The 25,680-nt window shown below is 46.4% G+C and overlaps 1 protein-coding gene across 2 annotated transcripts in view; it reads left to right on the top strand.

The window, feature by feature from the left end:
• GYG1 (glycogenin 1) overlaps positions 1 to 20,981 on the top strand; it is a 31,986-nt gene extending 11,005 nt beyond the window's left edge. For both annotated transcript variants that reach the window (XM_058661413.1, XM_058661414.1), the window contains exons 5-7: positions 7,052 to 7,178; positions 18,105 to 18,324; positions 20,450 to 20,981. In XM_058661413.1, coding sequence (XP_058517396.1) covers positions 7,052 to 7,178; positions 18,105 to 18,324; positions 20,450 to 20,623 — 521 coding nt within the window. In that variant the 3' untranslated portion in view covers positions 20,624 to 20,981. The remainder of the gene's footprint in view (positions 1 to 7,051; positions 7,179 to 18,104; positions 18,325 to 20,449) is intronic.
• Positions 20,982 to 25,680: the final 4,699 nt, after the last annotated feature.

The raw sequence follows: 25,680 nt of genomic DNA on the forward strand, positions 1-25,680 counted from the left end.
AACTCCTTGGCTCTCCATGCGCTCAGCCACTGGTGTAGCGCTCATTTTACACAGGATGACACGGGGCTCCCATCTTTGTCTCTGCAGCTCCCCCGGCCCCTCGAATCTACAGATGCTGCTTAGTCGTTGTCATTTTAAACCAAGCATGGCAACAGTTTCATGTTATTTAGGGTCTGGAATTACTGGGAGTCTTAATTCACCTGTGTCTCTGTGGTGCGTCCATTCATTTGGTATTTCAGAAATGTTTTTAGCTTCTAGTTTGGGCAACATGTTAACTTTAAGAGAATCAAGAATAAGCTGGTAAATAAGATTTTTTTTTAGCAAAAAGATTATAGAAAGGAGAAACAGAAAGGTCTTCCATCTTCTGGTTCACTCCCCAAATGGCTGGAACAGCCATTCAAGGCTAGGACCCTGGAGCCCCGTCCAGGTCACCCACATAGGTCTCCCATGCAGATACAGGGTCCCAAGGCTTTGGGCCGTCCTCCACTGCTTTCCCAGGCCACAGATAGGGAGCTGGATGGGAAGTGGAGCAGCTGGGACACAAACCAGAGCCCATATTGGGTTGCCGATACCTGAAGACAGAGGATTAGTCAGTTGAGCCATCATGCATGTTTAAAACTGGGCTGTTAAAGAATAAATTTTATCTCTGCTTTTATAAATCTTACATTCTATGAGACCTTATAAGCATTTAATAACCAATCATCTAAGCATGTAATTGTGAATCTGAGCAGCTCAAAGTACTAAGGAAATGTAAGGGCTACCTTGAGAGTGGAATTTACGGCAGAAACAGGTGTATTTTGCATTTGTGTAATAGTTTCATAGTTTGATTAAGAACCTCTTTTTGACAGAATCATTGGGTATTGGGAGGAGGCCCAGTGCTGTAGCCTGGTGGCTAAAGTCCTTGCCTTACTTGTGCCAGGATCCCATATAGGCACTGGTTCATGTCCCAGCTGTTCAACTTCCCTTCCAGCTCCCTCCTTGTGGCCTGGGAAAGCAGTCGAGGACGGCCCAAAGCCTTGGGACCCTGTACCTGCGTGGGAGATCTGGGGGAGGTTCCTGGTTCCTGGTTTTGGATCTGGCCAGCCATCCTTGCCACTTGGGGAGTGAACCAGTGGATGGGGGATCTTTTTCTCAGTCTGTCCTCCTCTCTATAGATCTGACTTTACAATGAAAATGGATAATCTTTAAAAGAAGAAAATCAGTGAAAAAAAAAAAGCCGTAACATGAAGTGGTGAAATATGTCAACTGTTCTTGCTTTAAATGGGTTGAGGCCGAAGAGCTGCAGGACGCCGGGACCAAGTGCCTGGATTTCTTTAAGCCACCTGGAGTTAATCCACTGAGCCTCAGTAAACCCCATAGAAAGATCTGCCTGAGGGCCATTCCAAAATATGATTTAATAATCCCTGGCATTCTCATTTTAGGCAGTACTGAGAGTATCTGAGGGGGTTTAATTATGGAAAATCCACCTTAAGGAGTGAGTGTGCATTTATTTCAGCACTGCTTATAGCTCAATGATATACCTATTTTACTCTGAGTTTCTTGCTTGATGTCTTTTGGTATTTTGGCCTGTTGTGTGTGGAGAGCCATTTGAGAACTGGACCTTATCTTACTTACTTTCATAGTTACTATTTCTGTACCAAGCTTATAGTTTTCAGCATTTCCAATAGAAACAGCATTTTTAAGACTTGCATCCTCTAATATAATAAAAAAAAAATTTTTTTTTCTCTCCTAGACTCAAGGTCAGAGTAAGCGAATCACCCAGGAATTGCAGTTTGGGTTGGATTAGGTCTAGGGTGGGTCTCCACAGTATGTTTCCATCTAGCGCCCGGGTGGTTCTGGGCTGCCAGGACCTGTGCCATACTTGGGGCGGCACAGCGGTAGGGAGGCACGGCTGTTAGATAGGTAATGGGGTGCATGTTTAAATCTGAAACTGACTGACCCACCCTGCCCTCTGCCTGAGACCAGCCTGCTGCCCACAAAGCAGGAGAGTCCATAAACCACATGGGCATTGAGCAAACACACAGATTTAAAACACAGCACTCAAGAATCCATTTCTATAAAACTGATTAGTTCTAAAGCTGGCAGTCCCAGCTTGTGGTGAGTGCTGTAGTATGTCATGGGTGACAGGCTTCTGACACTGCTCCAAAGAACTGGGACACACCAAACAGCTGCAGGCTCTTCCTAGCACCTGAGCAGCCCGGGGGAGGGAGGATACACCATCAGGTCTTGGCTTTTGTCTGCAAAGCAGGTGTGCTGTGCCCCAATGCCATTTCCTGCCTCTGTGTGTCACCTGTGCTGCCGCTCCCTCTCCTGCCACATCGCAGTGATGCCTGATAATCCTGTTTGTTGGTTCTGAGATGATTGAGATTAAAAGTGTCTTAACCTGTCAGATTAAATAAAGCTGCCCCTGGAAGTCGACCAGGAAAATGCTTCAGGAAAGGCCTAGGGTTTTTGTGGTGGGAACTCGGCACTCCCGAGGGTGTCGTTCTGTGTCTTCTAACTCCAATGTGCTTCGCTTGCATGCTGCCTTGGCTCCGACTCTCAGAGACCCCTCAGCAAGGGACACCCAGAACAGCACCCACTGATTTTTCCATAGAAGTTAAAACATTGACCTGACCTTAACATTTTGCCTTTGAGAAAAGATGACTAGGATCTTGAGACTGTTTCATTTTCAAACTAATTAAACTATAGGCTCCTAAGTGATATTTAATTCAGCCTTTAACCCACACTTTTGAGCTCAGAGGTGATCTTTCGGAACCTCATAATGAAGTCAGTGGTCACTGAGGAATCGGGATTTGGGTTGTCCCATCTGGAGGCAAGGTTCAAGGTGGGTGTTTGCCAGCTTAGTAGACGCTGTTGGGTCAGCAAGTGTGCCTTGATGCCACCTCTTGCTAGTTGCTTGCTTTATTAGTGCTTCCCTGCCCTCCCGTGGCACTCAGCTGATGGGCAGCAAGGCTTGCAGGGTCCCCGAGGGTGAACGAAAACAGCCTTGTGTGGCCAGAGGCAGCCAGCCAGGGGCTCTCTGGGCTCAGCAGCTCTGCTGCCCATTTCCTAGGCTTACGTGGGGTGGATTCGGATGCCCTGCTTTGTGACTAGTATTTGGACGCCATGGAATTTGATTTCTTCACAGCATTGCATGAGCCAACCCTTGTTCTAAGTAGAGTTGCTTTATTTAAAATGTCTTATAATGTGCTATAGGAAAACAAGAAAAACAGTGTGATGCAAGAGGAATCATCTGTTTGGAGATGGGAATTTTGTGTGGATAAGTAAAGCAAAGCAAGGCAGTTAAGTTTGTGGATAGTCCACTGTGGCGGGAAGGGACGGTTGACCCTCACGGAGAATGAGTGCTGGTCCTATTTGGGCTCAATTCAGATGCTGGGTAAATGAGTGTTATTACTAAGATGCTTTAAAGTTTACACATACTTTTCTTTTGATGGAAAAGAATAAAAATAGTGATGTTGAGAAAGCTAACAGCACGATGCTGATTTTCACCCTAACTGTATTATATTGCTACATTATACTAATACTAAGGAAAAGTAAGGAAGGAACATCTGAGCCAACACAGTTACTGTCATGTGTTTTCTTCTGAAGTACATGTTCCTCCCTGTTTGTCTTCTTCATTGTCATAGCATGGGCAGCTGTCCCCTGTCCTGTTACCCCATGGCCGGTTGTCTTCATAAATGTTAGTGTTGGTGGCCCGGCGACTCTGCCTTTGAGTGGTTGGTACGCCAGGGAACCAACCCTTCTTCTCTGGTGGGACATTCAGGTTGTGTCAACTTTTCCTGCTGTTGCACAATACCTTCAAGGTTCTTGCATTCATTCCACACATAAGTTACCTCTGTGTAAGGGATTCTGCATGCTAAAAATTGTCTGGTAAGCAGAAGAGCTATAATCCCAGCTCTTGTGCAATCTAGACTGTTCAACAGTACTTCCTTCTGTGTATTTTGCACTGTAACCACCTTAATCCTCTGACTTAAAAACGTTTTTTGAAATAACTGTAAATTCACCTGCTAGTCTAATAAGCAGAAGAGACCCATGTCCCCTTCCCTCAGCATCCCACATGGTGACATGTGGCATAGCAAGAGTATCTGCTAGGAAGTAGACCCTGATGGACACCACCCAGCTTACTCGGGTGTCACCATCGTGTCTCACTGCACTTCTATGACCTGTAGGTGATAGGGACCCCCAAAGCGCCTCCTGGGGAGATCCTTCAACCACACGGCTACCTCTCTTCCCCCTGCCCAGTCCCTGGCAGCCACGCGTCTCTTCTGCCTCCACTTTAATCCCTTGAAGGATCTACAATCAATGAAATCACATGCTGTGTGACCTTATGGGATTAGAGTTTCCCACTAAGCATAGTTCCCTTAACTTGATCCCAGTATCTGTGTGGCTGCATAGTTTGTCCTTTCTGTCACACAGTTCTGTGAATGTGCCATGGTCACATACCTGCTTCCAGGTTTGCCCCATTATAAAGCAGTTGCTTTGAACATGTCTTCAGCCCTTACTCTGATTATGTATAAAAGGAAATTAAGACTTCGCACCTTGGAACCTTCTATCCCACATTAAAATAGCTTTGTACAATCCCAAGGAAGACTTGGGAGTGGCACAGTGTTTGGGCTTTACTATTTAGTGTTGCTGAAGTCGTCGTTTTTTTCCGTCATCCTTTTGGGCTGTTCTGCCACCGTAGCATAAACTGGGTGGCATTTAAACAGATGTATCTCTGTCTGGGAAGTTCAGGAGAAAGGCCCCAGCATGCACGGTGCCCGGAGAAGACATGTGTGCTCCTTCATAGACGCCTGCCTGTCCTTGTTATAACCTCACGTGATGGGAGCGGCAGGACGCCTCTCTTGGTCCCCTTGGATGACAGCACTAATGCTGCCCATGAGCGCTCTACCCTCATGGGTCAACCACTCCCCAAAAGCACTATCTCATCCTACCATTACCTTAATGGTTAGGATTTATCATTTTATTTCCAAATTTTTATTTTCTTCGAAAGGGAGGGAGAGGAGAGAGGACTGTTTCAACTGCTGTCAATGACTTAGTCTTCAAATGCGAATAGCTGCCAGGGTTGGACCAAGCCAAAGCCAGGGACCCAGAACTCAGTCCAGGTCTTGCACACGGGTAGCAGGAACACAGGCACTTCATTATCTGCTGCCTTTTAGAGTTACATGAACAGATAGCTGGATTAGAAGCAGGGGAGCCAGGCCTTGGGTCAGTCACTTGGACATGGGGTATGCACTACGAACCTGGGCAGCAGTTTAGCAGCCACACTTAATCCTGCTGGGGGATTAGGAATTCAGTGTGTGGATTTGAGGTAATGTAAGCTGCTCAGTCACTGACTTCCTCATAAGAGTGAAACATCCTGTTGTCATGCTCATTGTCCTTTATAAGAGGGTGAAAATTGGTTTTCTTCTGAGTGATTGGGAATCTGTCAGAAAGAAGATATTGCCCCAATTCATTGCCCAGTGAATGGTTGATCCTTAAGAATTGGTAAAATGGTATAAGAAACTAATGGGATACCAGTAAATGGGCAAGGTGCATTTGGGCCTTGAACATAAACCACTAAGCCCACTACTTCTTGTGTTAAATGAACTTCCAGATACAAGAAAACCTACATCAAAACCAAAAAAGAAAAGTGTCAGTGACAGCCAGCTGGACACGCTATACATTGAGAAAGGAATCTGGATCATAGGACAAGGCTGACCGAAGTGGGCAGGCACTGTGTGGCCCCTTGAAGGCCAGCAGGATTCTCCTGCCTGCCATCCCTTGTGCACGAGGGGCTGTGGTTCCAAGAGTGCCACAGTTGAATGCACAGGGACTCCTGTGGAATGGATATGAGGTGGCTTGGTTATGTACATGACTCAGATCAGACACTTGGCTGTTTAGAGGTTTATTGTTCATTTCTTCGCGGCCTTTTGGCCAAGATCAAATGTAGATGTTCATTGTTTTCGTTTCTTCTGAATGAATAGCCATGATTGTCTGAAGGAGGCATGTAGTCCAGGAACCCCAGGTGTTGAGCAAGCATGTTAGTGTGTATTTGTGACTGACCAGGGCTCCAGTAATGGTGGCCTGACACCTGCCCAGAGGCTTGGCTGGTGACAGGAGAGCAAACTAAAGGCAGTGTGGCCTTCGGGGCCTCTGTCCATGAGCCAGCAGGAGGAGGGCCTAGAAAACAGTTCCATGGTTCCAGTTCGTTTTCCTTTGCTTTTTACCTTTTTTCTGTTTTATGGCTCTTTGAGGGAACAGTCTGTCTATAAATTCCAATGCTAGTGTGTTCTGGTCCTCCTGACTGCTCTGAAACTCACCCAGTGTTCCCCCTACCCTGTGGTGCATGTCTCGGTCACCTTGCTTAAAAGCTTTGTGTCCCTTCCCAGCCCAGGACTGGGGTGTGTGTTGGCTTTGTTCTGCCCTCCTTTCCGCCGCCTGCATTTGCCACAGACTCCCAGGCATCCCTCAGGTGTTGGCTTAGACACAGCTTCCTCTTGGAAGATTTTCTGAGCCCCTTCTGCAGGCATTTGTAGCCCCCCATGCCTCTTCACTGCCCTCATTGCTGCTTGGGATGTACGTTTGCTCTCAGTCTGCAGTATCAGCCTCTCCCGCCCAACCCCAGGCCCTGCTGATGAAGATGACCCTGTGTCTTGTTCATTGTTGACTCTATGGTGCCTGGTATGGTGTCTGCCACATAATACCTTCTTAGTAAATATTTGTCAAGTTAATTAATTAAATTAGAGCAATTACTACCCACCACAGTGTTTTGTTGTTTTTTTTTTAAAGATTTATTTTATTTTTATTACAAAGTCAGATATACTGAGAGGAGGAAAGACAGAGAGGAAGTGGAGCAGCCGGGATTAGAACCAGCAGCCATATGGGATCAAGGTGAGGACCTTAGCCACTAGGCCACGCTGCCGAGCCCCCCACCACAGTGTTTTAAAGGAACATATTATTTTTAAGTGGATTGTGTACCTATTTTTAAATTATAGATAGATATTCCTGTGGAAACATTCGACAGTCCTAGCAGTTTGTTAACTCTAATTCATTTTTTTCCTTCCAGGTGGGGACCAGGGATTACTGAACACATTTTTTAGCAGCTGGGCAACAACAGATATCAGAAAACATCTGCCATTTATTTATAACCTAAGCAGCATTTCTATATACTCCTATCTCCCAGCATTCAAAGCGTAAGTGCCAATGATTTAACTTATTGGGGACTGTGAGGGAAAGGGTGGAAGGGGTTAAGGTTTTCCAGGGTGCTTCATTGTCATTTTGAGGCAATAAGGGTGGGGACATTGAGGGATTGGCTGAGTTGGGAGAGGTTTTGAAGCCTTTGGTTGCCTTCTGTTTGGAGTCACCTGGAGAGCAGTTAGCTGCCAGATGAGGCAGTTCCTGCACTGGTCCTCAGGTAAGTCTCTCCTGCTCATGATCAACAATACAGCGTGGGGCAGGCATTTGGCAGGTAGTCTGAGTGCCTAGGTTTAATCCTTGGCTCTGCTGCTCACTCCGACTTGCTGACGTGCAGACTCTGGGAGGCATGAGTGTGGCACAGGTCGGAGGGGCACTGCCACCCACCTGCGGGGCCTGAGTGGAGTTCCCAGGTCCCTGCTTTGGCCCAAGAGCGCAGCTGTTGCATGAATCTGGAGGGGTGAGCCAGCAGATAAAAGCTCCTTCTGTCTGTCTTGCAAAGGAATAAGTAAATAAACATTGGGACGTACTCACACTGTGAGGTCCACTATTGCACCCAAGCCTAGCCTCTGTCCCCTGCTGGCGCTGCGCTTCCCTCTCCCCCTGTACAGAGGGAGGTGTGACCCATCCCATTTCCACCCTGATTGTTGTGTGACGTCCTGGCTAGGAGTCCGGCTCAGCTCACAGCCTAGCATAGCCCCTTACCTGGAGGGGACCTTGGCTTAGGTCCTGACCTCTTCTCTGCCTCAGTGTCTCTGTAGGGTTCTTGTGAGCCTGTCTTGAGGAGAGCATGAACTGTAGCCTGGCCTACACTTCATGCTCAGAGAAGGATAGGGGATGAATGAGCTTTGTTGGAGAGAAGTGCTGTGTTAAGACCGGAGTACCCTCTCACTGCGTCATTTTTCTGTAACATGAGTTAAGATCCTGTGCCTCAGCTGTGGAGGTTGCTCTGACTTTTGGGTGCTCTGTTTATTGGGTGTGTGCTCTGCTGCAGTCCCAGCCTGGGGTCCCAGTCTTCAACTCCTGAGACTCTATGTTAAACTGACTTGGGCATTCTGGCCCCAGGGCCTAGCTGGCTGGCTGAGCCTTGGGCACAGTGGTGAGCTGGGCAGCTCTTGTCCTGGCCACCTCTGCCCTGTCCTGGCATTCCTGGGAAAGTGAAACAGAGCCCTTCACTTTTGCGTTTCATTATCTGGAGTTCCTGCACACTCTCACTGGCTGTGGTGGGCGTGTCGGGTTCTCTGTAGCAGAAATGTTTCCTTCTCTGGTCTTTTCCAGCAGTTCCCTCAGCATCCCCAGATAAGGAAGACAAACACCCCTGTCCCTTTCCTCCCCAGCTGTCGTCCTGGCAAATGTGTCTGACAGCCTCACTGTTGTCTTGCCCTGCTCCGGCGAAACAGGCAAGCTGAAGCTCACTGCCCATGCTTTGAGCCAAGCACACAGAACCGGATCCATTCCTGAGGGTGGAACCGGAGACACACTGTTCTCAACTCTATGTTCTTGGCCTTGTTGGGCAGGACTCTTGTCTCATGCAGAGCTATGGATACCCTTCCATTTTGAATGGTGTCCTGCTGGTCATGGTGGCTTAATCCCCTAAAACTGAATTTGTGTACAATAGGGCAGTTGCTTTTAATTTGAGTAAATTTAGCCTAGGGGCAAGAAGGTGAATGTATGAAAAAGGAAGAATTTTTAGTACTGTGACCACTTGGATAAAATTTCTGCCTAGTAAACTAGTTTGTCGGGGTGAGCACCTTGCAGAGGTTGGAATCTGATGTTCCCAACTTGTTTGCCATTAACAGACAATGTGAAGTAGCCTTCAGTACCTAATGGTTCGGTTTGACCCTCACCCATTCTCCCCTTTACTGTCCTTTGTGGAACACACCGTCTCTCAGGGAAAGCCTGGTTTACACATATACTGCCTGTGTTTATTGTACCGCAGAACAAAAAGCTGGAGGGCCAGGGTATAGTTCTTTGCTAAACCTTTGGACCTACCCTTAAAAACTCAGTTGCGTTTAGACCCTTTAGATGAATTTCCCAGGGGTGAGGAAGAGTTGAGATCTAAATTACAATGGTCAAGATAGTTTTCTCTTCTGGGCTCAGTGAAGAAGTGCTAATTTTGGATATCACCTTGGTTTACTGCTCTTTACGCACAGTATGCAATGCATCAGGGAATTTGGGAGTGACTCCGTCCATTAGCCAGATGTCGGCCTGCCTGCGGGATGGCAGGAGTTACTGCTGTTGCTTAGCAGCTTGCCCTTGAGGGTATCAGCTCTGTGATAAGACTCTCAAAGCTGTGCCCTGTCTCAGTCAACTGTTGCCAATTTGGAAATGTTGGAACCTGATCAAAGAACTCATCTTTTTAATTGTCTTGCAGAAACCCGTCTTCAAAAAGGTATTTCCTTACCTTTCCTTATGTGTGGGAAGGGATGAAAAGTTGCAGGGAGTTGCATTTCATTTTTGTTTGGAGTAGTGGGAAATGTCGCAGGCCCTTTTCTAGCCGAAGTAGCCGGTTGTGAATAATGGGCCACCACAGCTCCTCCTCAGGGCATCCCCACAGATCTGAAGCCTCAGCTGTGTGTTCGGATCATCCATGGTAGCCTCCAGGACCAATTAACTCCATAACATGCTGGCCTTTCCTGGGTGGCAAGTGGGCTAGGGTAGTGTGGAGTAGCTTAGAGCAACTTGGGGTTTATAGAAGAAGGAAACAAGAATGCCTCTCAGCTGGAAATGACCACGTGCCCTGAGGTCACCAAGGCAGTACTTAGTCGATATACTAAGCTCAGGGGTTCTGTCTTTGAACAATGTGATGGTGGCTGTTCTGTGATGCTCCAGCAATAGGAACCACACTTGGTGTGAACTGAGCCCTGCGATAGCACAGTGAGTCTTTTCTGTGTATCATTTGGACAGAACAAGAAAAAGGTGGAATGCTTCAATGGTTTTACCACTTTGAATGCTCAAATGTGGCTTCCAAACTATTTTATTATAAAAGAAGATTCTCTCTTAACACAGCATAATTTAAGAACCTAAGTGTTTGGGTTAGTGATTTTGAGGTTAACTCGGAATATATGCATCAAGAAACAAATTATTAGTACATTTTAATGACATAGTATTTTTGAAAGTGCATGGCATAAGTTAGGATGTAATAGGCCTTTAGTGACCATTAGACTTTTTTTGGGTTTTTGTTTGCTTTTTTTTTTCCAGCTGTTGGACCCATTTCATCTATCAAGCACATAGAATTTGGTTTATGTGTTGGGTAGAAGAAAAATTTATTATTCTTTATGTCAGTCACTTAGTTCCATTTTATTTTTCTGTTGGACCCACTAACTAAAAGTTCGTTATATCATACCATGTTACATAAAACCCACCCAAACCAAAGATACAGAATTCTCTGGTATTGCTTTCAGTTGCCATACAAATCAGCTGTTCAGCTGACTGACTACAAGCTTGATAATTTGCCAGATAATCTTCATATTAATGTTTTACTTCTCCCTTTAATCTGAGTTTAGATATGACATGAGAAGTCCTATTTATTTCACTGTATTAACACTGCTCTGAGAACAGGCATATGAACTTCACGAATGCAACTCACTAAGTCACTATCAAACATTTGAAATCAGTATTTCCCCCAAAAGAAATAGACTCTTTAGTGTCTACATTTCTCTTGTTCTCTGGATTCCTGGTTTGGAGTATTCCAGGCTGCTTGAGCCCCAGCTCTCCTCGAGACAGCTGACTAAAGCTGTGCTGTTTCTGTTTTTGTTGTGCCCCATTCGGCATCTTCACCTGAATCCCTGAGGCTGTTGCACTGGGGTCCGTGTTCCTCTCCCAGCCATTTGTTGACCCGCTCGCCCTGGCATGTGGTTGGCAGTGTGGAGGCGTGTGCTGTGCGCTACACAACTGGTACACCAAGGACCTGTGGATGAACCAGGAGCCCGATGGTCTGAGCCATCCAGCAGCTGCTTAGGCGTGCAGAGTTTTTGTACCATGTCTTGGTCCACTAGGGGTCAAATCTTCAAGAAGGACCAAGTGCGTGTCTGCAAAGATACCTTACTCCTCTCTGGGGGCCAGGAGTGATGCCTGTCCACCCAGGCAGTGTGGCCATCTGCCCCTCTAAGGATTTCTTTAGCAGATCTTATTATTCAGCTGTCTTCAGCACAAAGGAAAAACTTCCATCTCAAATCCGCCCCCAGCCTTTAGGGGTCACTCCAGCTAGACGATGGGGAGCACAAGGAGGGAGAGCCCATGGGCAGACATCCAGCCGAGAAGTCCCGTGCCTACAGAGGGGAAAAGCATGGACACCTTCCTTACTGCTCTCAAACCCGTGGCCACATAGCATATGTGAGAGTCTTAACGTTCATGCCTCTTACGAAGAAAAAAACTATACAAGGATCTGAAAAAAATTTTGCAACAAAATAAATTTCTCTTAAAAGAGAAATTTACATTTTCCCAGGAGCGTTTTGAAGTACCCCATGAATTTGTCTCCTAGGCATGTTTTATTTCTGCTACCCCCAATTTTTTTTTTTTTTTAGTGTTTGACAATTTTAAACCCCAAGTTTTGAAATTCTTTATAAGTCATGATTATTGCTGGCTTGTGGCCTGTGCAACCAGAATGATAGAGTTGTCATTTCGTGAAATGAGAAAGACCAGGCGTGCTTGAAGCTGGCTTGTGGGGGTGGGTGTTGGTTAGAGAGGCACTGAGCGGATGCATGGAGTCAGGGTGCATTACCAAACAGCACTAGTGTAGATAGGCAAGTAGAGATAAGGAGGTCAGGGCGAGATAGAATCAGGAGTGGTGTCAGCACAGAAGTGTGGTATTTATAGCCCAGAGACAAGGTGATGTCACCAAGGGAGTGATTATCCAAGCCAAAGAGTCCTGGGGCTTGAACCCAGAGGCCGAAAAACCAGGAAGAAGGAAACAAGAGTGAGGCGGCCAGGTAAGAGGAAATCCAGAGGAGTGCAGTGTTCCAGAAACTTCAAAGGAGGAAGGAGCGATAGGCCACATAACAGGGCGGCAGCAGTTGGCACCAGCAGCGGAAGCGGGAAGACACTGCCGACTTTGACCAGTGCACCTGGTGGAATGGTGGAGGAGAAGGCCTGGTTGGAGCAGGTCCATGAGCGTGGGGGAGGCTTGGAGGCAGGCAGTGCAGACAGTCCTTGAGGGGCACCTGCTTCACAGGGTAGCTCAGAAAAGGGATGGTGCTGATGGGGATGTAGGGCCCAGAGAGAGTGATGGCCATTCATAAAGAAAGGAGATGTTACAACGTATTTCTTTGGGGTTTTTTTTTTAAGATTTATTTATTTTATTACAGCCAGATATACAGAGAGGAGGAGAGACAGAGAGGAAGATCTTCCGTCCGATGATTCATTCCCCAAGTGAGCCGCAACGGCCGGTCCTATGCTGATCCGAAGCCGGGAACCAGGAACCTCTTCCGGGTCTCCCATGTGGGCGCACGGTCCCAAGGCATTGGGCCATCCTCAACTGCTTTCCCAGGCCACAAGCAGGGAGCTGGATGGGAAGTGGAGCAGCTGGGACTAGAACCAGCGCCCATATGGGATCCCGGGGCGTTCAAGGTGAGGACTTTAGCCACTAGGCCACAGCGCCAGACCCTTTATTTGTTTTTTATCATGCCTCCCAGCCTATTTTCTGAGACTGATTTTAGCAGGGAGAGCACATTAACAAGGGGCCATGGGAGAAGATGGTGGAGTGGTATCAGTGGAGGGATTGAAAGGGTGTGGGGCCCAGCACACGGTGGAGGGATCGGCTTCAGATGGGAGCCTGTGCAGTTCATCCTCAGAGGCAGTGACTAAGGCAGGGTACGGGGGACGCTGCCGCTGCTGGAAGGCAAGTACGTGTGTTGGCTGAATGAATGAATGAGCGAGCACTCAGCCAGCAAACGAAGAATGACTTGCCACCCCCAGGAGAGGCTCCCTGGTGGCCTGACAGGGCAGGTCTTCCCTGGCCTAGTTTGTTAGGCTGGTACCAGTAGACAGTGTAATCAGCTAGACCCTAGTTTTGGTCAGAGAACCCATAGGGTTCTGGTGTCCTGGCCACTCCTGGGAGCTGCTGTTCCGACGGGTCCTCTGGGCATGGGCGTTTGCTGTAGGGTAGCAGCTCTCTGCCAGCGATCACACACACTTGTGTACTGAGCACTGCTCCGTCTGCATGGTCAGCTCTGTCCACATCAGGGGCGTACCTGGCTGAGTGACTTGGTTTAGGCGACGAGTGGCTTAGAGAAGGAACTTGGTGAGAGGAGAGGTGGCTCAGTGGTTGGAAAAGGGCCTGTGTGCAGGTGCATGGCGAGGTCTCGCTGCCACATTGCTCAGACAAATGTGACAAAGCAGAGCTGTATCCTCCTCCCCGGTGTCTAATTGAATTGTTACTGCGGGGGAAAAAAACAAGGCGCAGAATGAGAATGAAAGCTGTCTGGGAGTCCTCATGCAGGCTGGTGCCTGTTCTGTTCTGACCAGTCCTCTAGTCTCACCGGCTGTGTTTCCCAACTACTAAACCAGTCACCAAAATTCTATGTGATCGTTTGGTAACATCAGGTCACAGGGATTACTTTAACGGCTCACATAAGCAGTATTATTGCTGGCTCGGGTTCAAACTGGGTCTTGTGATCTGGACGACTCTTGGGAGATTCTATCAAGTTAAAATTAGAACACTTATTTTAAGAGATGTGTGCAAGCTGAGACCAGTCCCCCTTACCGGGGCAGAATGAATGGCTCTCAGTAGTTTGGAGACAATTGTGATGTGTACCCAACCTTTTTTTTTTCCTGGCTGGCACCTTGGTGGATAAATCTGGTAGTGAGTCAGGGAATCTTCTCTTAGCCTTGTTCTGGGGCGAGGTCAGCTTCTGACCTCAGCACTTCGCTTTCTTATTTACCAGCTAGCTATTTTGCTCTCTACCAGGCAACTACATTCTGACTGGTACTTGGTGGCTGTCGTAAGTGGAAAGGAGATTAAAGCAAGGGTGTGTGCGTGGAGGGGGGCGGTAATCCCAGATGACCCTTGTAGAAGGTGTGCCCCCAGATTCATATGTAGGCTGAAAGGGACTTGCAAGCAGCCATTTTCCCTTTTTACTGAAGACCTTTTGTTGTGACACAGCTATTTTGGATTTTCACAAGTGACATGAATAAGTGAAGATAGAAAGATTTTTTTAGAAATATTTTTCGGGGACCATGATTGGGACACAGAAATAATCATTTGAAGTTCATATTGAGAGGAGGTGACACTTGGAGACACAAGCCAGATGGGTGCTTGAGAACATTTGCTCTTCTGTGTCCTGTGTGTCATCAGGAAAGCTAACAGAGCAAGCCTTCCCGGCTCCTTTGCCGTGTACATCACGGCATTTTGTTTTAGTTAGAGCATGGTTCTATAAAGGAACTCCTAAACCTTTACATAAGATGGCTTTACGTGGTGTTGGGTCCAGAGAGCGTCCCTTGTAGCCAAGGGTAGCCGTACATGATTTCCAGGAACATGTTTTGATAAGTACCTTATATGCAATGGCAGAGTCTCTCTCTGCTCCGTTCCCACCTTTCTAGCTGAGCCCCATTTTTTTCCACTTAGCAGTCTCCCGACTCTAAGAGCCCTAGAGCTGGCCCACACCTTCTATATTCAGACTCACCCAGGCCCGTTCTTGAAAGACCCATTGCTCTAAAACTATCCCTACCACTCCGTACCGCTATCCATTTTGTTAGAAGTCGGGCGGGTGGCAGTTAGATGGGTCCCTGTAACATCTGTAGGAGAGCTCCCCTTTGCCTCTGGCCAGGGCCTGCATCCTCTGTGGTGTGATGCCCTGCGAGATTGCTGTACGCCTCCAGCATCTTTGCGACTTGGGCTGGTGTTCTCTGTCCACACAGTCCAAATACTCCTGAGCTGTGCTCTGCCCCTCGATGGCTTGCCTTGAGACCCACTCTTACATCTTAGAATTTATTGTGCTTTGTTGCAGGCATTGGGGTAGCTGCTGTGGGATATGATCACTGTGCCGTGCTGTCTTCCCAAGCCTGCCCTGTGTCTTGTCCTTCACCCTCCCTGCTCTCTCACCAGCACTCAAGGAATTCAGAAGGATGGTTCTGCTCTGTAAGATCTTGGTGTCTCCTGCAGATTGGCCTGTCCAGAATGTCTCATGACTAAGATCTGCCACCTTGCTCCAGTGAAGAGGGAAAGGGGGAAGAAGGGTCTGTCTGATGGCCACGGATAGAAAAGCTATTTAGCGTTAGAGAGACTCTCAGACACGTGAACTCGTGGAAGGTGGAGCCATAGACCTGAGTGAGAGTGAAGTACAGAGCACAGAGTTACTGTTGACATTCAACGTGAAGTTCATGGCCACACAGGGACCTACCAGTCTGAAACCAGTCTCGAGGCAGCGTGCAGAGGCCCCAAGCCAGCTGGGAGAGAGCCTGTGTTCTCTAGGGTGTGTTCTTACCCACGCAGAGGACTGGGCAGTCTCTATGTGCAGTGGTTAAAGCCCTGAGCCCCTCCTGCTCAGTGTACAGAGGGAGGTCCCAGAAAGGAACTGGGAAGTCTCGGACACTGTCCAGCAAGCACAGGGCCTCCTGTGGGTCACCTGCTGGTCCCAGGAAGCCTGTCTACGTGCAGACCACATCCTCCTCAGAGCAGGTGGAGGCCCGTGAGCACACAGCTGCTCGCTGCGCTGTCCTTCCCACCGCTTTGTGCTTGGGCGTTGCCGGGGTTTTCAGCCATGCTTTTCCACTGTCAAACCAGTCGTCCACAGGCGGAGTTTGTTCAGTTTGACAGATGCCTCTCTTAGACAATGAACTTATCATTCCAGGAGAGCCTTCCATGTAGCCTTACAGTGTAGCCTTGTTGTAGCTAAGAGCCTTGGCTCTGGACCCAGACTGGGTCTACATGCCCAGCCTTGTCACTCACCAGGCACGTGAGGCTTGACAGGTTATGGCACTCTTTCATACTGTGCGTCTCCCACATGGTCCTTTTGGAGATTAATTAACGGAAGCCATGCAGACCAGCCAGTGCCTTGCACATGTGCTGTTACTACTGCTTATTCGTTTATAAACTGCCAGGAGAGCAGAGCAGAATGGAATTTTAGTTTATAGTATGATAGATACCTCGAAGTGTTTGGGAAAATAGAAGCAAAAGATAATATTATTCGGTAAAAAGAAAAAAACAACCTCCTGGCACAGTTGTTTCCACATGCACGTGTCCCATGAGCATTCTGAAGCGTCTCACGTCACGTTTTCTGTAGAGTCGCTGGTGTTGTGTGCGTTCATGCGAGGCCTAGGCCGACTATGCTTTGAGGCTTGGGGGGTGGTGACCTCGCGAGGCACGAGCAAGAGCTGTCTCCAAACATCGCAGGAGAGACAGAGAGAAAGATCTTCCGGCTGCTGGGTCACTCCCCAAGTGGCCTCAATGGCTGCAGCTGAGGTGATCTGAAGCCAGGAGTTTCTTTGCAGATATAGGGTCTCAAGGCTTTGGGTGGCCATCCTTGACTGCTTTCCCAGGCCACAAGCAGGGAGCTGGATGGGAAGCGGGGCTGCTGGGATTAGAACTGGTGCCCAAATAGGATCCTGGCACATGCAAGGTGAGGACTTCAGCCACTGGAGTATCGTGCCGGGCCCACCATCCTTCACACACATTGTTCAGGCCTCGCTGCCTGCGGAGCTGCCTCTGAGCTTCCCACCCACAGTTCTGGTTGGGACTTCATGGTCCTCCAGAGCAGCACTGCCCTGCTCGCCTGCCTTGCAGCCCGGCTGCTTTTGGTGCTACTCGCTGGTAGGTGAGATGGTGTTTTAGGCCACACGCTGGGCACTGTGCCCCGTGCACTGCGGCCGTGTATTTAATTGATTATCCTCTTTGCACACATACTTGGGCATTATGATTTCTGTCCTTTTAAGGATTAAAAGTACGATTGTGTATGTCTGTGTCTATGTAATGTACCATGTGTATAAATGAAAGAGGTCGCTTGGGATGACAGGTATTCCTTTGGTGTAAGAAAAAACACCCCCACATAACCATCACTCTTAAAAATAAGGAACTTTACAAGTTAGGGTCTGTTTTCTTGCCTATTTGTAGAATGGCAGCCACAATGGATGGTAAGAGCTCAACTTTAGACCTTTAAAAAAAAAAGCTAGTATGGGCATACGTGGAGGTCTTCAAAAAGCTCATCAAAAATGTATATTTTGAAAAAGATATGTATAGATTTCAAGACATTTCTGTACTAAGAAATCTTGATTTTACATTCCCATGGATTTTTGTAACGTGCCCTCCATGCTGACAGTCAGCAGGGATGTCACGTGTGGTAGGTGGGCTGGCTGGGACAGCTCTGGCCTCTCAGCTGGGCTCAGAGCTGGATGGCAGGCTTGATCCAGCTCTGTCCCCCATGAGTCTCTTTCCTCCGGAGCCAGCAGGCTTCCCGGGGCAGGCTCTTCTGCTGGGAGCAAAAGGCAAACAGACACAAGGCCACTATAAGGCAGGCTGACGCTTCTGCCCTCCTCACTTTGGCCAAAGCAGGCCTGTGGGATGGAGTGTTTGCTCCGTGGAGGCCGGAACGGGCGTCCACTTGCCGAGCAATCATCCAGCGTCGGCCTTTGGGCTGCTTCCCGTTTCTGACAGTTTATATACAGTGCTGCGCATGCTCTTCAGCGTGCACGGTCAGGAGCTCAGCTCTGCTGGCTTGTGCAGCGTGAACACTTCGACTTACTCAGCAATGCCAAGGGTTTCCGGTGGTTGTGCCGTCGCTCTCCGAGGTGCATTCGTGTCTGGTGGTTGCTCTGAATGGCGACTACTTTGTTAGTTTTGTATGTATTGAATGCACAAGTGAGTCATTTTAAAAGCAGCCATCTGTTTTACAGTGAGATCGGGATGCATGCTATAGAACAAAGTGTTGCTTATCTTTTTCATCAGTGCTTAAAATCTACTAATTGTTTCCATTTTTGTGTTCATTCGGTAGGTTTGGGGCAAATGCCAAAGTTGTACATTTTCTGGGGCAAACCAAGCCATGGAATTATACTTATGATAGCAAAACAAAAAGTGTCCAAAGCGAGGCCTACGATCCCACCATGGCTCACCCCGAGTTCCTAAACCTGTGGTGGGACACCTTCACCACCAATGTCGTACCTCTGCTGCAACAGTTCGGCCTTGTCAAAGACACCTGCGCATACCAAAATGTGGTAGGTTATAAATTTTCTTACTCTTTCAGATAGTTCTGCATTTTGAAAAATCCATATGTCAAACAGGAAGTCTTCAGTGATATTTTAAACGAAAAGATAAATAAGCTTTAGTGGAAAGAAGGCAAAGGCCATTTTGGAAGGAAGGAATGTTATCACCAGAGATCCATCACAATTCGATGGATGTGCGAGCCCTGGAAAAGCTCTGCGTTCCCCGTGTGCTCCCATATGTTGTTACTAAGAGGTCCTTAGTCCACGGGCCTCGGAAGGCCACGCCTAAAGCACAAGCCTGGGAAAGCACAGGCTGACCCTTTAAACCCCTAAAAACCTACACTTTTATATTTACCATCCTCTTAGAACAGTGTTTTCAGTGAAAGTCACATCAGTGCTTTTCTAGGGTGATTTTGATTGTGTGATTGCTATGACTGTTGCATGTTGGGAGAAATTTTGGAGCAGGGGAGGTATGGTGTTATAACTTACCGAAAACCCGTTTAGCACCTTTTCTGACTTTAAAGATTTTCCCAAAGTTCATTCTTTTTTGGAAGAATTGGAAGGTGATGAGGAATTAGCCATTTTACTTATTAGCATTTATACCAAAATGTAGAAAGGAAAAAGGGAGAAATGACAAACACTTCATTTCTCTTATTCTACATGCTTTGTATGGACCATGAAGTAACACTTGTGCAGTATCTGAAACCGTGCCTGGCGCACAGGAAGTGCTTAATAAAACTTAGCTCTAGCCATTAATAGTCTCTTTTAGGTAAGCTGAGGCTTAAAAGTTACATAACTTGTCTTAGTTATGCAACAGTTGAGTAAGTTACAGAACTGAGACCCAATTCAAGTCTGAAAGACCATTATGCTTAAGAAGACATTGAGATGGGCCTTGCGTAAAGCAGTCCTTGACAGCCTGGGATGGAGTTTAGCTTTCATGGCAAAGGAATTGAAGGTACACCTCAAATGCTAAACTGTTTTGAGTTAGAGCCACTAAACCTGGCTTAAGCTTTAGGAGAAGAAAGTTTATGTTCAGCTCACAGCCCTCTATTGGAAGTCGTGGAACTCTGGAAGGGCCTCTCCTGGTCCTTTCTCTTTCAAGAAGGTAAAGCAGGACTAAGCCAGTGGGAGGCTTCCATGTTTCCCTGGCTGTCATGAAGCCGTGTGCGAGCCCCTTGCAGTTCCAATAGACTCAGGCACACCCACACCCATCCGTGCTTAACTCAATGACATCAGAAACAGGTTACCCGAAGTGTGTTCCCTTCTATGAGAAACAGTACCTCTCTGTATTTGTTCACCTTGGCTCCAAGGCCCAGTAGCTCCTCATTTCGAATTTCTGAAGAGCAGCACTGCTATTTGTTTATGGTGCATTTGAAACCAACTCCCTCTTCATGCAGTGAGCATCAGAATTAATTCAGCATAGATTTGCTCTGCTGGCTGCACACTGCTCCTCTTCCCCCTGCTGATCAGTAGGCACCCCAGGAAGGGTTCCAGGAATGAAGACAGTAGTTTGAAACTAAGCAAATTAGCAGAAGCTATTAGAATGCTGTGTGGGTAACCTAAAGGAAAGCTTAAACAGGCAGAATCTTTCTGTCGTCACAGACCCTCTAGCTGTCCTCCTCGAATGTGACCACGTGTGTTTATGGGTTGCGGCTGTCTGGTTAGGTTCTCTGAAATGCAGCGGCTGAGGTGTCATTTTTGTTTAAGTTCTCAACCTTTCTGAGCCCACACAGATTTGAGAATTTACCGTGAGACTTGTCTTCCTTTGTCCATTCACCTTACACTTTCTAATGCACTGTTTGCAGCTCTCAGACTTGGTCTATACACTGGCTTTCTCTTGTGGCTTCTGCAGAAAGGTATGCAGAGCTTAAACATTAACCCAAGTTACTTTGTTCTCCCAATGTTTTGAGTCCAGAAGTCTTCATTTTGTTAGGAAAAAAAAAAATCATATGGTTCTTGTATTTTGTGTCTTTTTTTTTTTTTTTTTTTTGGTTTGTTAGTTCCCTGTAATGCTTTTAGTTTTTGCTATTTTGCATGATAATTCATCCTGGCTTTGCTCATCTTGAATTGGCTGCATTCTTTGGAGCGGTTTGATGTCTCAGCTCTCAGGAGCCTCTGCTTATGTTCTGCGTTCCAGGAGGATGTCTCAGGAGCCGTATCACACTTGTCCCTTGGGGAGGTGCCGGCTACCACACAGCCCTTTGTGTCCTCAGAAGAAAGGAAAGAGCGGTGGGAACAGGGCCAGGCTGATTACATGGGAGCAGATGCCTTTGACAACATCAAGAAGAAACTTGACACTTACCTCCAGTAACACTGCCATTTTGCCTGTGGACACACCCACTTCACAGGCACCCGTTTGATACTTAGCGTCTAGAGCTGGGTTGAGAAAAGTCTGTTACCGCTTCTAGAGGCTTTGACTAAAACTCATCAGTCGAGTTTTTGTAGAGCAAGAACTGGGCAAAAGTTACGAGGCAGCAGTTCTGTTGTGGACAGTGTTCTGCTTTTTAACACTAGACTTCTTTAGCTGTTTCAGAAATTCTCAGATCGCTAGTGTACATGGTAAACGAAACTCAATAGTAAGCTATGAACATGGCTACATCAACTCTGTGGGAAAAAGGTACACATCCCAGTTCCAAATCAGTCTCCCTCCCCAACAGCACATTGGCATCCGTCCCGTTTGCTTGCTTGCCTACACCTCTCTCTAGACCTGCACTGTAGAATTGCCCAGAGGCTGCCAGCGTCATGGCAGCCTGTAGTAATACTGCTGAGTGACTCATAGCAACTGTGGCATCCGCCACTGGCACTAACCCCATTCATTGCCCAGCCTGTGTCTGAGGACGGTCACCTCTTTCCTGTGTACAGTAAGGTGGCAGCATGCTGGAATGCTTTTGTTCAGTTCTGTATATTTGAAAGCAGCAGTGTGTTCTCTGATGGTTACCTGCAGCAGTACCCCATATGAAAAAATAAAGACTTAACTGCCATATCTTGATTGTTTAATTAGACGCGCACACACACTCTTGGGAAAATCTCATGAAACGTCATAATGTATGAAGTTCGTCAGTTTCTAAGAAGTCTAAAGCTGGGTACTGGTAAATATGCTTTAAAAAATTATCTGAAAGATTTAAAAGCTAACGTTCATCGGCGATAGCAATGGATTTGACAGGAGAAAGGGAAAACAAATTTTTCTGTTAACTCACAGTGCCTTTCCATATGAAGTAGGCATTCAGATATTTAGTATATTACAAGCTTGAAGTCATCAACGGCTGTCAGTGTCTGAACAAGGTCAACAACAATTTTCAGGAAGTGAAAATCAGCACTAACCTTATGCAACATTTATCCATGATTGAAAGAATAATATGATAAAGTATTTGTTAAACTTACAAATAATTCTAGATGGCAGAAGATGATCAACTGGGGAAAGGTAGGACCCAAGCTGTTTCTTCAAACAGTAACCAGATTTCATTCTGTTTATAAAATCAGGAGCCTAGAGAAATTTAATTGGGCAGAAGTTGCAGTGGCTTTTTTTGAACCAGCCTTCAAACCATACTTTTCATTTCTACAGTAATATTCTATTGGTTATGGGTCATCCCCATTCAAAGTGGATGTGAATGAATACAGAGAGAATGCTTGAAGGCAGGTCTGGCTGTGAGCTACCTTAAAGACTGGCTGCAAGAATTCAAGAGGAACCTGAACTTTCTTAATATTATGACATACTAAATGATATCTGAGTTACTAAGTTCCTTGGACTGGTAGAGAACGAGCTGCTATGCTCTTCAGGGAGGGGAAGCATTCACAGAAGATTCAAGTGCCTCCATGTGTCAGCTCCTGTGGCACGAAGACTTCCCAAGACACTGAGCTCTCGCCCAAAGCCTTCTGGCTGCTCTGTCACTCACTGAAAGGCACAGAATTCTAATCTCCAGCTGAAGAACGTGACCTTACTGGTATGGCTGTGGAATATGCAATCCAAATAAAATATATTAGAAGAGATCCAAGTTTTTTTTTTCTTTCATTGAGAATATTTAAAATTGTGGGAGGGAAACTGAACTCAGTGTTCCAGGTTTTAAATTCCATAAAGAGCTTATGGTGAGAACGTTACTTTTTAGAAAATTATGATTTTTCCACTGAAAATGGCATACAATGAGCATAAAGACAGCAAGTTATATGGCTTGGAGCTCACTGAACTGGGTTAACATTTACATTCCTTTAGAACATTTTAGTTCATAAGGCAATTAAGTTTTCCAGGAAAAGTGCACAATTACAAATTCTTTTACAGCAAGTCAAAATTGGATGAGAGGCAGAAACTCAAACTGCATGACATGAATTTGTGGAGAGCCGCCTGTACCGTTATTTAATCCCTTAGCAATGGTGAGCATAAAAAATAGCCTTTGATCAGAGACAAATTTGCCTAAGCAGAGGTCACGTCTGTCTTCAGGGAAGTTTTATGCGTGAACAAAATCTAGGATTACGCTATAGGTGCACCTGTATTTCCTGTTGGGTTATACCTTCCATAAATATCCTTGATGTGTTAAACAGTTGAGTTCTTGGGATGAGCTAAACATCACATATGTTCTCACGTTTATGAATCTAATTAAAATTATAAAGAACTTTAGTAAAAACCACAAATGAGGGAAAAATACACTGATGTTCATTACACATGGCTGAAACATAAATTTTAGTGAAACTGGTAGTATCACAGAATAACTGAGTATGTCCAATCGTAGAACTGGTATTTTTAAAGACTTATTTTAAAGAATGACAGACGTGACCTCTGTCCACTGGTTTGTTCCTCAGTTGGCTGTAACAGCCAGGGACCAAGCCAGGCGCTTTGGGTCTCCTGCATGGGTGGCAGGGGCCTATTTTTATTTTTGATGACATAACAGTTGATCAGGGTGGGAATGATCATTTTCCAAATTTTCAATTTCTTCTTCCTGTTTCTGGGGGAAGGTAAGAGGGGATGAGCCATGCCCAGCCTCCCAACCGCTCCAGTACCCGGGGAACAGCCATCCCAATACCAATACCCAGAGTCCCAATGTGGCACCTGCTCCAAGGGCTCTGCCCATGTGGTTTTGATACTTTTGAAATGCTGTCGCTCTCAGCTGCCCAAGCATGAGGAAACCCTTCCAGTGTTCATTGGCTGACATAGTTGACCTTAGAGGTCCATTCAGATTTTTGTCGTCCTTTGGCTGGGGCAGTTGTGCAATTTGTCCTGTTCTCCTTCCTCTGCTATGGTACCAGATGTCTTCCACAGGCCCCAATGGGCTGTGATACACCCTCCATTACATCAGGGTCACCCACCCACTGCTCAGTCTTTTCCACTGAGGAGGACTAGTTCTCACAGCTGAACCCAAGGACCTGGGCTTACAGACCCGACACCCACCACCCACTGCACAGGCAGGCCACTGGACTCCCTGCCCCCGGGACTCATGGACCCAGCACCCAGATGAGGGGTCCATCTTCTGATGCTTTACCCTGGCCATTAGCAGGGAGCTGGATGGAAAGTGAAGCAGTCATGTTTCAAACTGGCGCCTGTCTGGTGTGTCAGCATCCACAGGTGGTGGCTTTATGCAACTTGAGTCTCAGAGCTGCGATTTGTAAGGGCAAGATCAACAATACATATGCTAGCTGTATACAGAGGCGTAATACCAGTTTTTCTTGCAGATAAGCAAATGCACTGCATCAAGGCATTTTTAAATGCATTTGTGCATATATTCATACATATATGTGTATACATTTTTATCTTTGTTGCTTGGGAGATGCAGATAAATCTCCCACTTGTTCAACTCCCCAAATGACCTCAACAACTGAGTCTCGGTGAGGCTGCAGCTGAGCACATGAAACTCGTGCCCAGGTATTCCTTGTGAGTGGCGAGGGCCCAACTACCTGAGCTCTCCACAGGACGTACATTGGCAAGAAGCTGTGATTAGAGCAAGACTCAAACCTAGCCGCCCCAGTTGCAGCAGTCCCAACCAGCATCTTCACTGCTGTATCAAATACCCACTCCCGGCCTGATTTTTTTTTTTTTTTTTTTGCACAAAAATTTTAGCCAGTTAAATTGTGCAAAACAAAGATAGGAACATGGTACTGTAAAAGTTATGTATAAACATCTGAATTAAAATGTGAGACTTTGGGACCAGCGTGGTAGCCTAGCGGCTAAAGTCCTTCTCTTGCACACGTTGGGATCCGATATGGGCACCTGCTTGTGTCCGAGTGGCCCCACTTCCCATCCAGCTCCCCGCTTGTGGCCTGGGAAAGCAGTCCGGGACAGCCCAAAGCCTTGAAACCCTGCACCCAATGTGGGAAACCCAGAAGAGGCTCCAGGCTCCTGGCTTCAGATTGGCTCTACTGCAGCTGCTTGGGGAGTTTATCCTCCTCTTTGTATCTGCCTTTCCAATAAAATCTTTTTTAAAAATGATTTTTCTAAGAAAAAAAGTATTTTCTTTAAACAAAAATAGTAAAATTATAGCACCGAAGAAGCTGGTAGGTTTTTGAAGTTTTTATTGACTTTTAAATAAAATCCAGTTAAACCAATGAACCACAAAATTCAGTCTGAATCACAGGTAGGATTATAAGGTTGTAAATACATTCCTAAGGCTATTATTCTACATAATTACCAGTATAACATAATATAAAGTTTTCATTCCAGTGGTTTATATATTTTCTTAGGATGAATTAAATTTCTGTACTTAATAGCATTTTAATAGAACTATACAAAAAGATATGACTTGCCTAAATTACCATGAGTTTATAAACACAACTGAAATTTTACAGGTAAAGAAGTAAGTTGCTTTTCCCTTTGCAGTGAGTTGATAAGGCTTTGCTTTTGTGAGGGAGAATAGACTTTTGCTTAATCTCACTGGAATCCTGGTATCTAGAGGACTCTTAAACCCTATTGCATCAGATTTTGATCAACCTGATTTTTTCTTTTTTGTAATGCCACACCAACAAGGTAAAGAATTTCCCCTCTGCTCCCAGCACGAGCAGACTCTGAGCTGTTATTCCTCTCACATCCCCACAGAAACATGTGAACATCTGCTCCCACCGAGAAAAGGTAAGACTCCTGCTGCCCAATGCACTTTTCCCTTGCAGCAGGAGAAGGCACAGGGGGAGGGAGGCCTTGAAGAGTTGACATGCCCCTCAGATGCGCTAACACCACACTACCCGCAATCTTGCCCTTCAGGCACGTCACTTCTAATGCTAAGTGTAAGGTGTGCTGAAGTCTACATCAAGCCTCGAGCTTCTCTTGCTGGGGTAATCAGTGTCTTCATTCTTTGGATTATAAAATTTCCCTTAAGGAAATAAAACCACTGACTTCCTGATTTCTAGCTTCCTGATTTCTGTGACTACTACTTTGAGTTTGCTTAATTAGCC

This window comes from Ochotona princeps, chromosome 3 (genome assembly GCF_030435755.1).
Source record: "Ochotona princeps isolate mOchPri1 chromosome 3, mOchPri1.hap1, whole genome shotgun sequence".
NCBI classification, from domain to species: Eukaryota; Metazoa; Chordata; class Mammalia; order Lagomorpha; family Ochotonidae; genus Ochotona; species Ochotona princeps.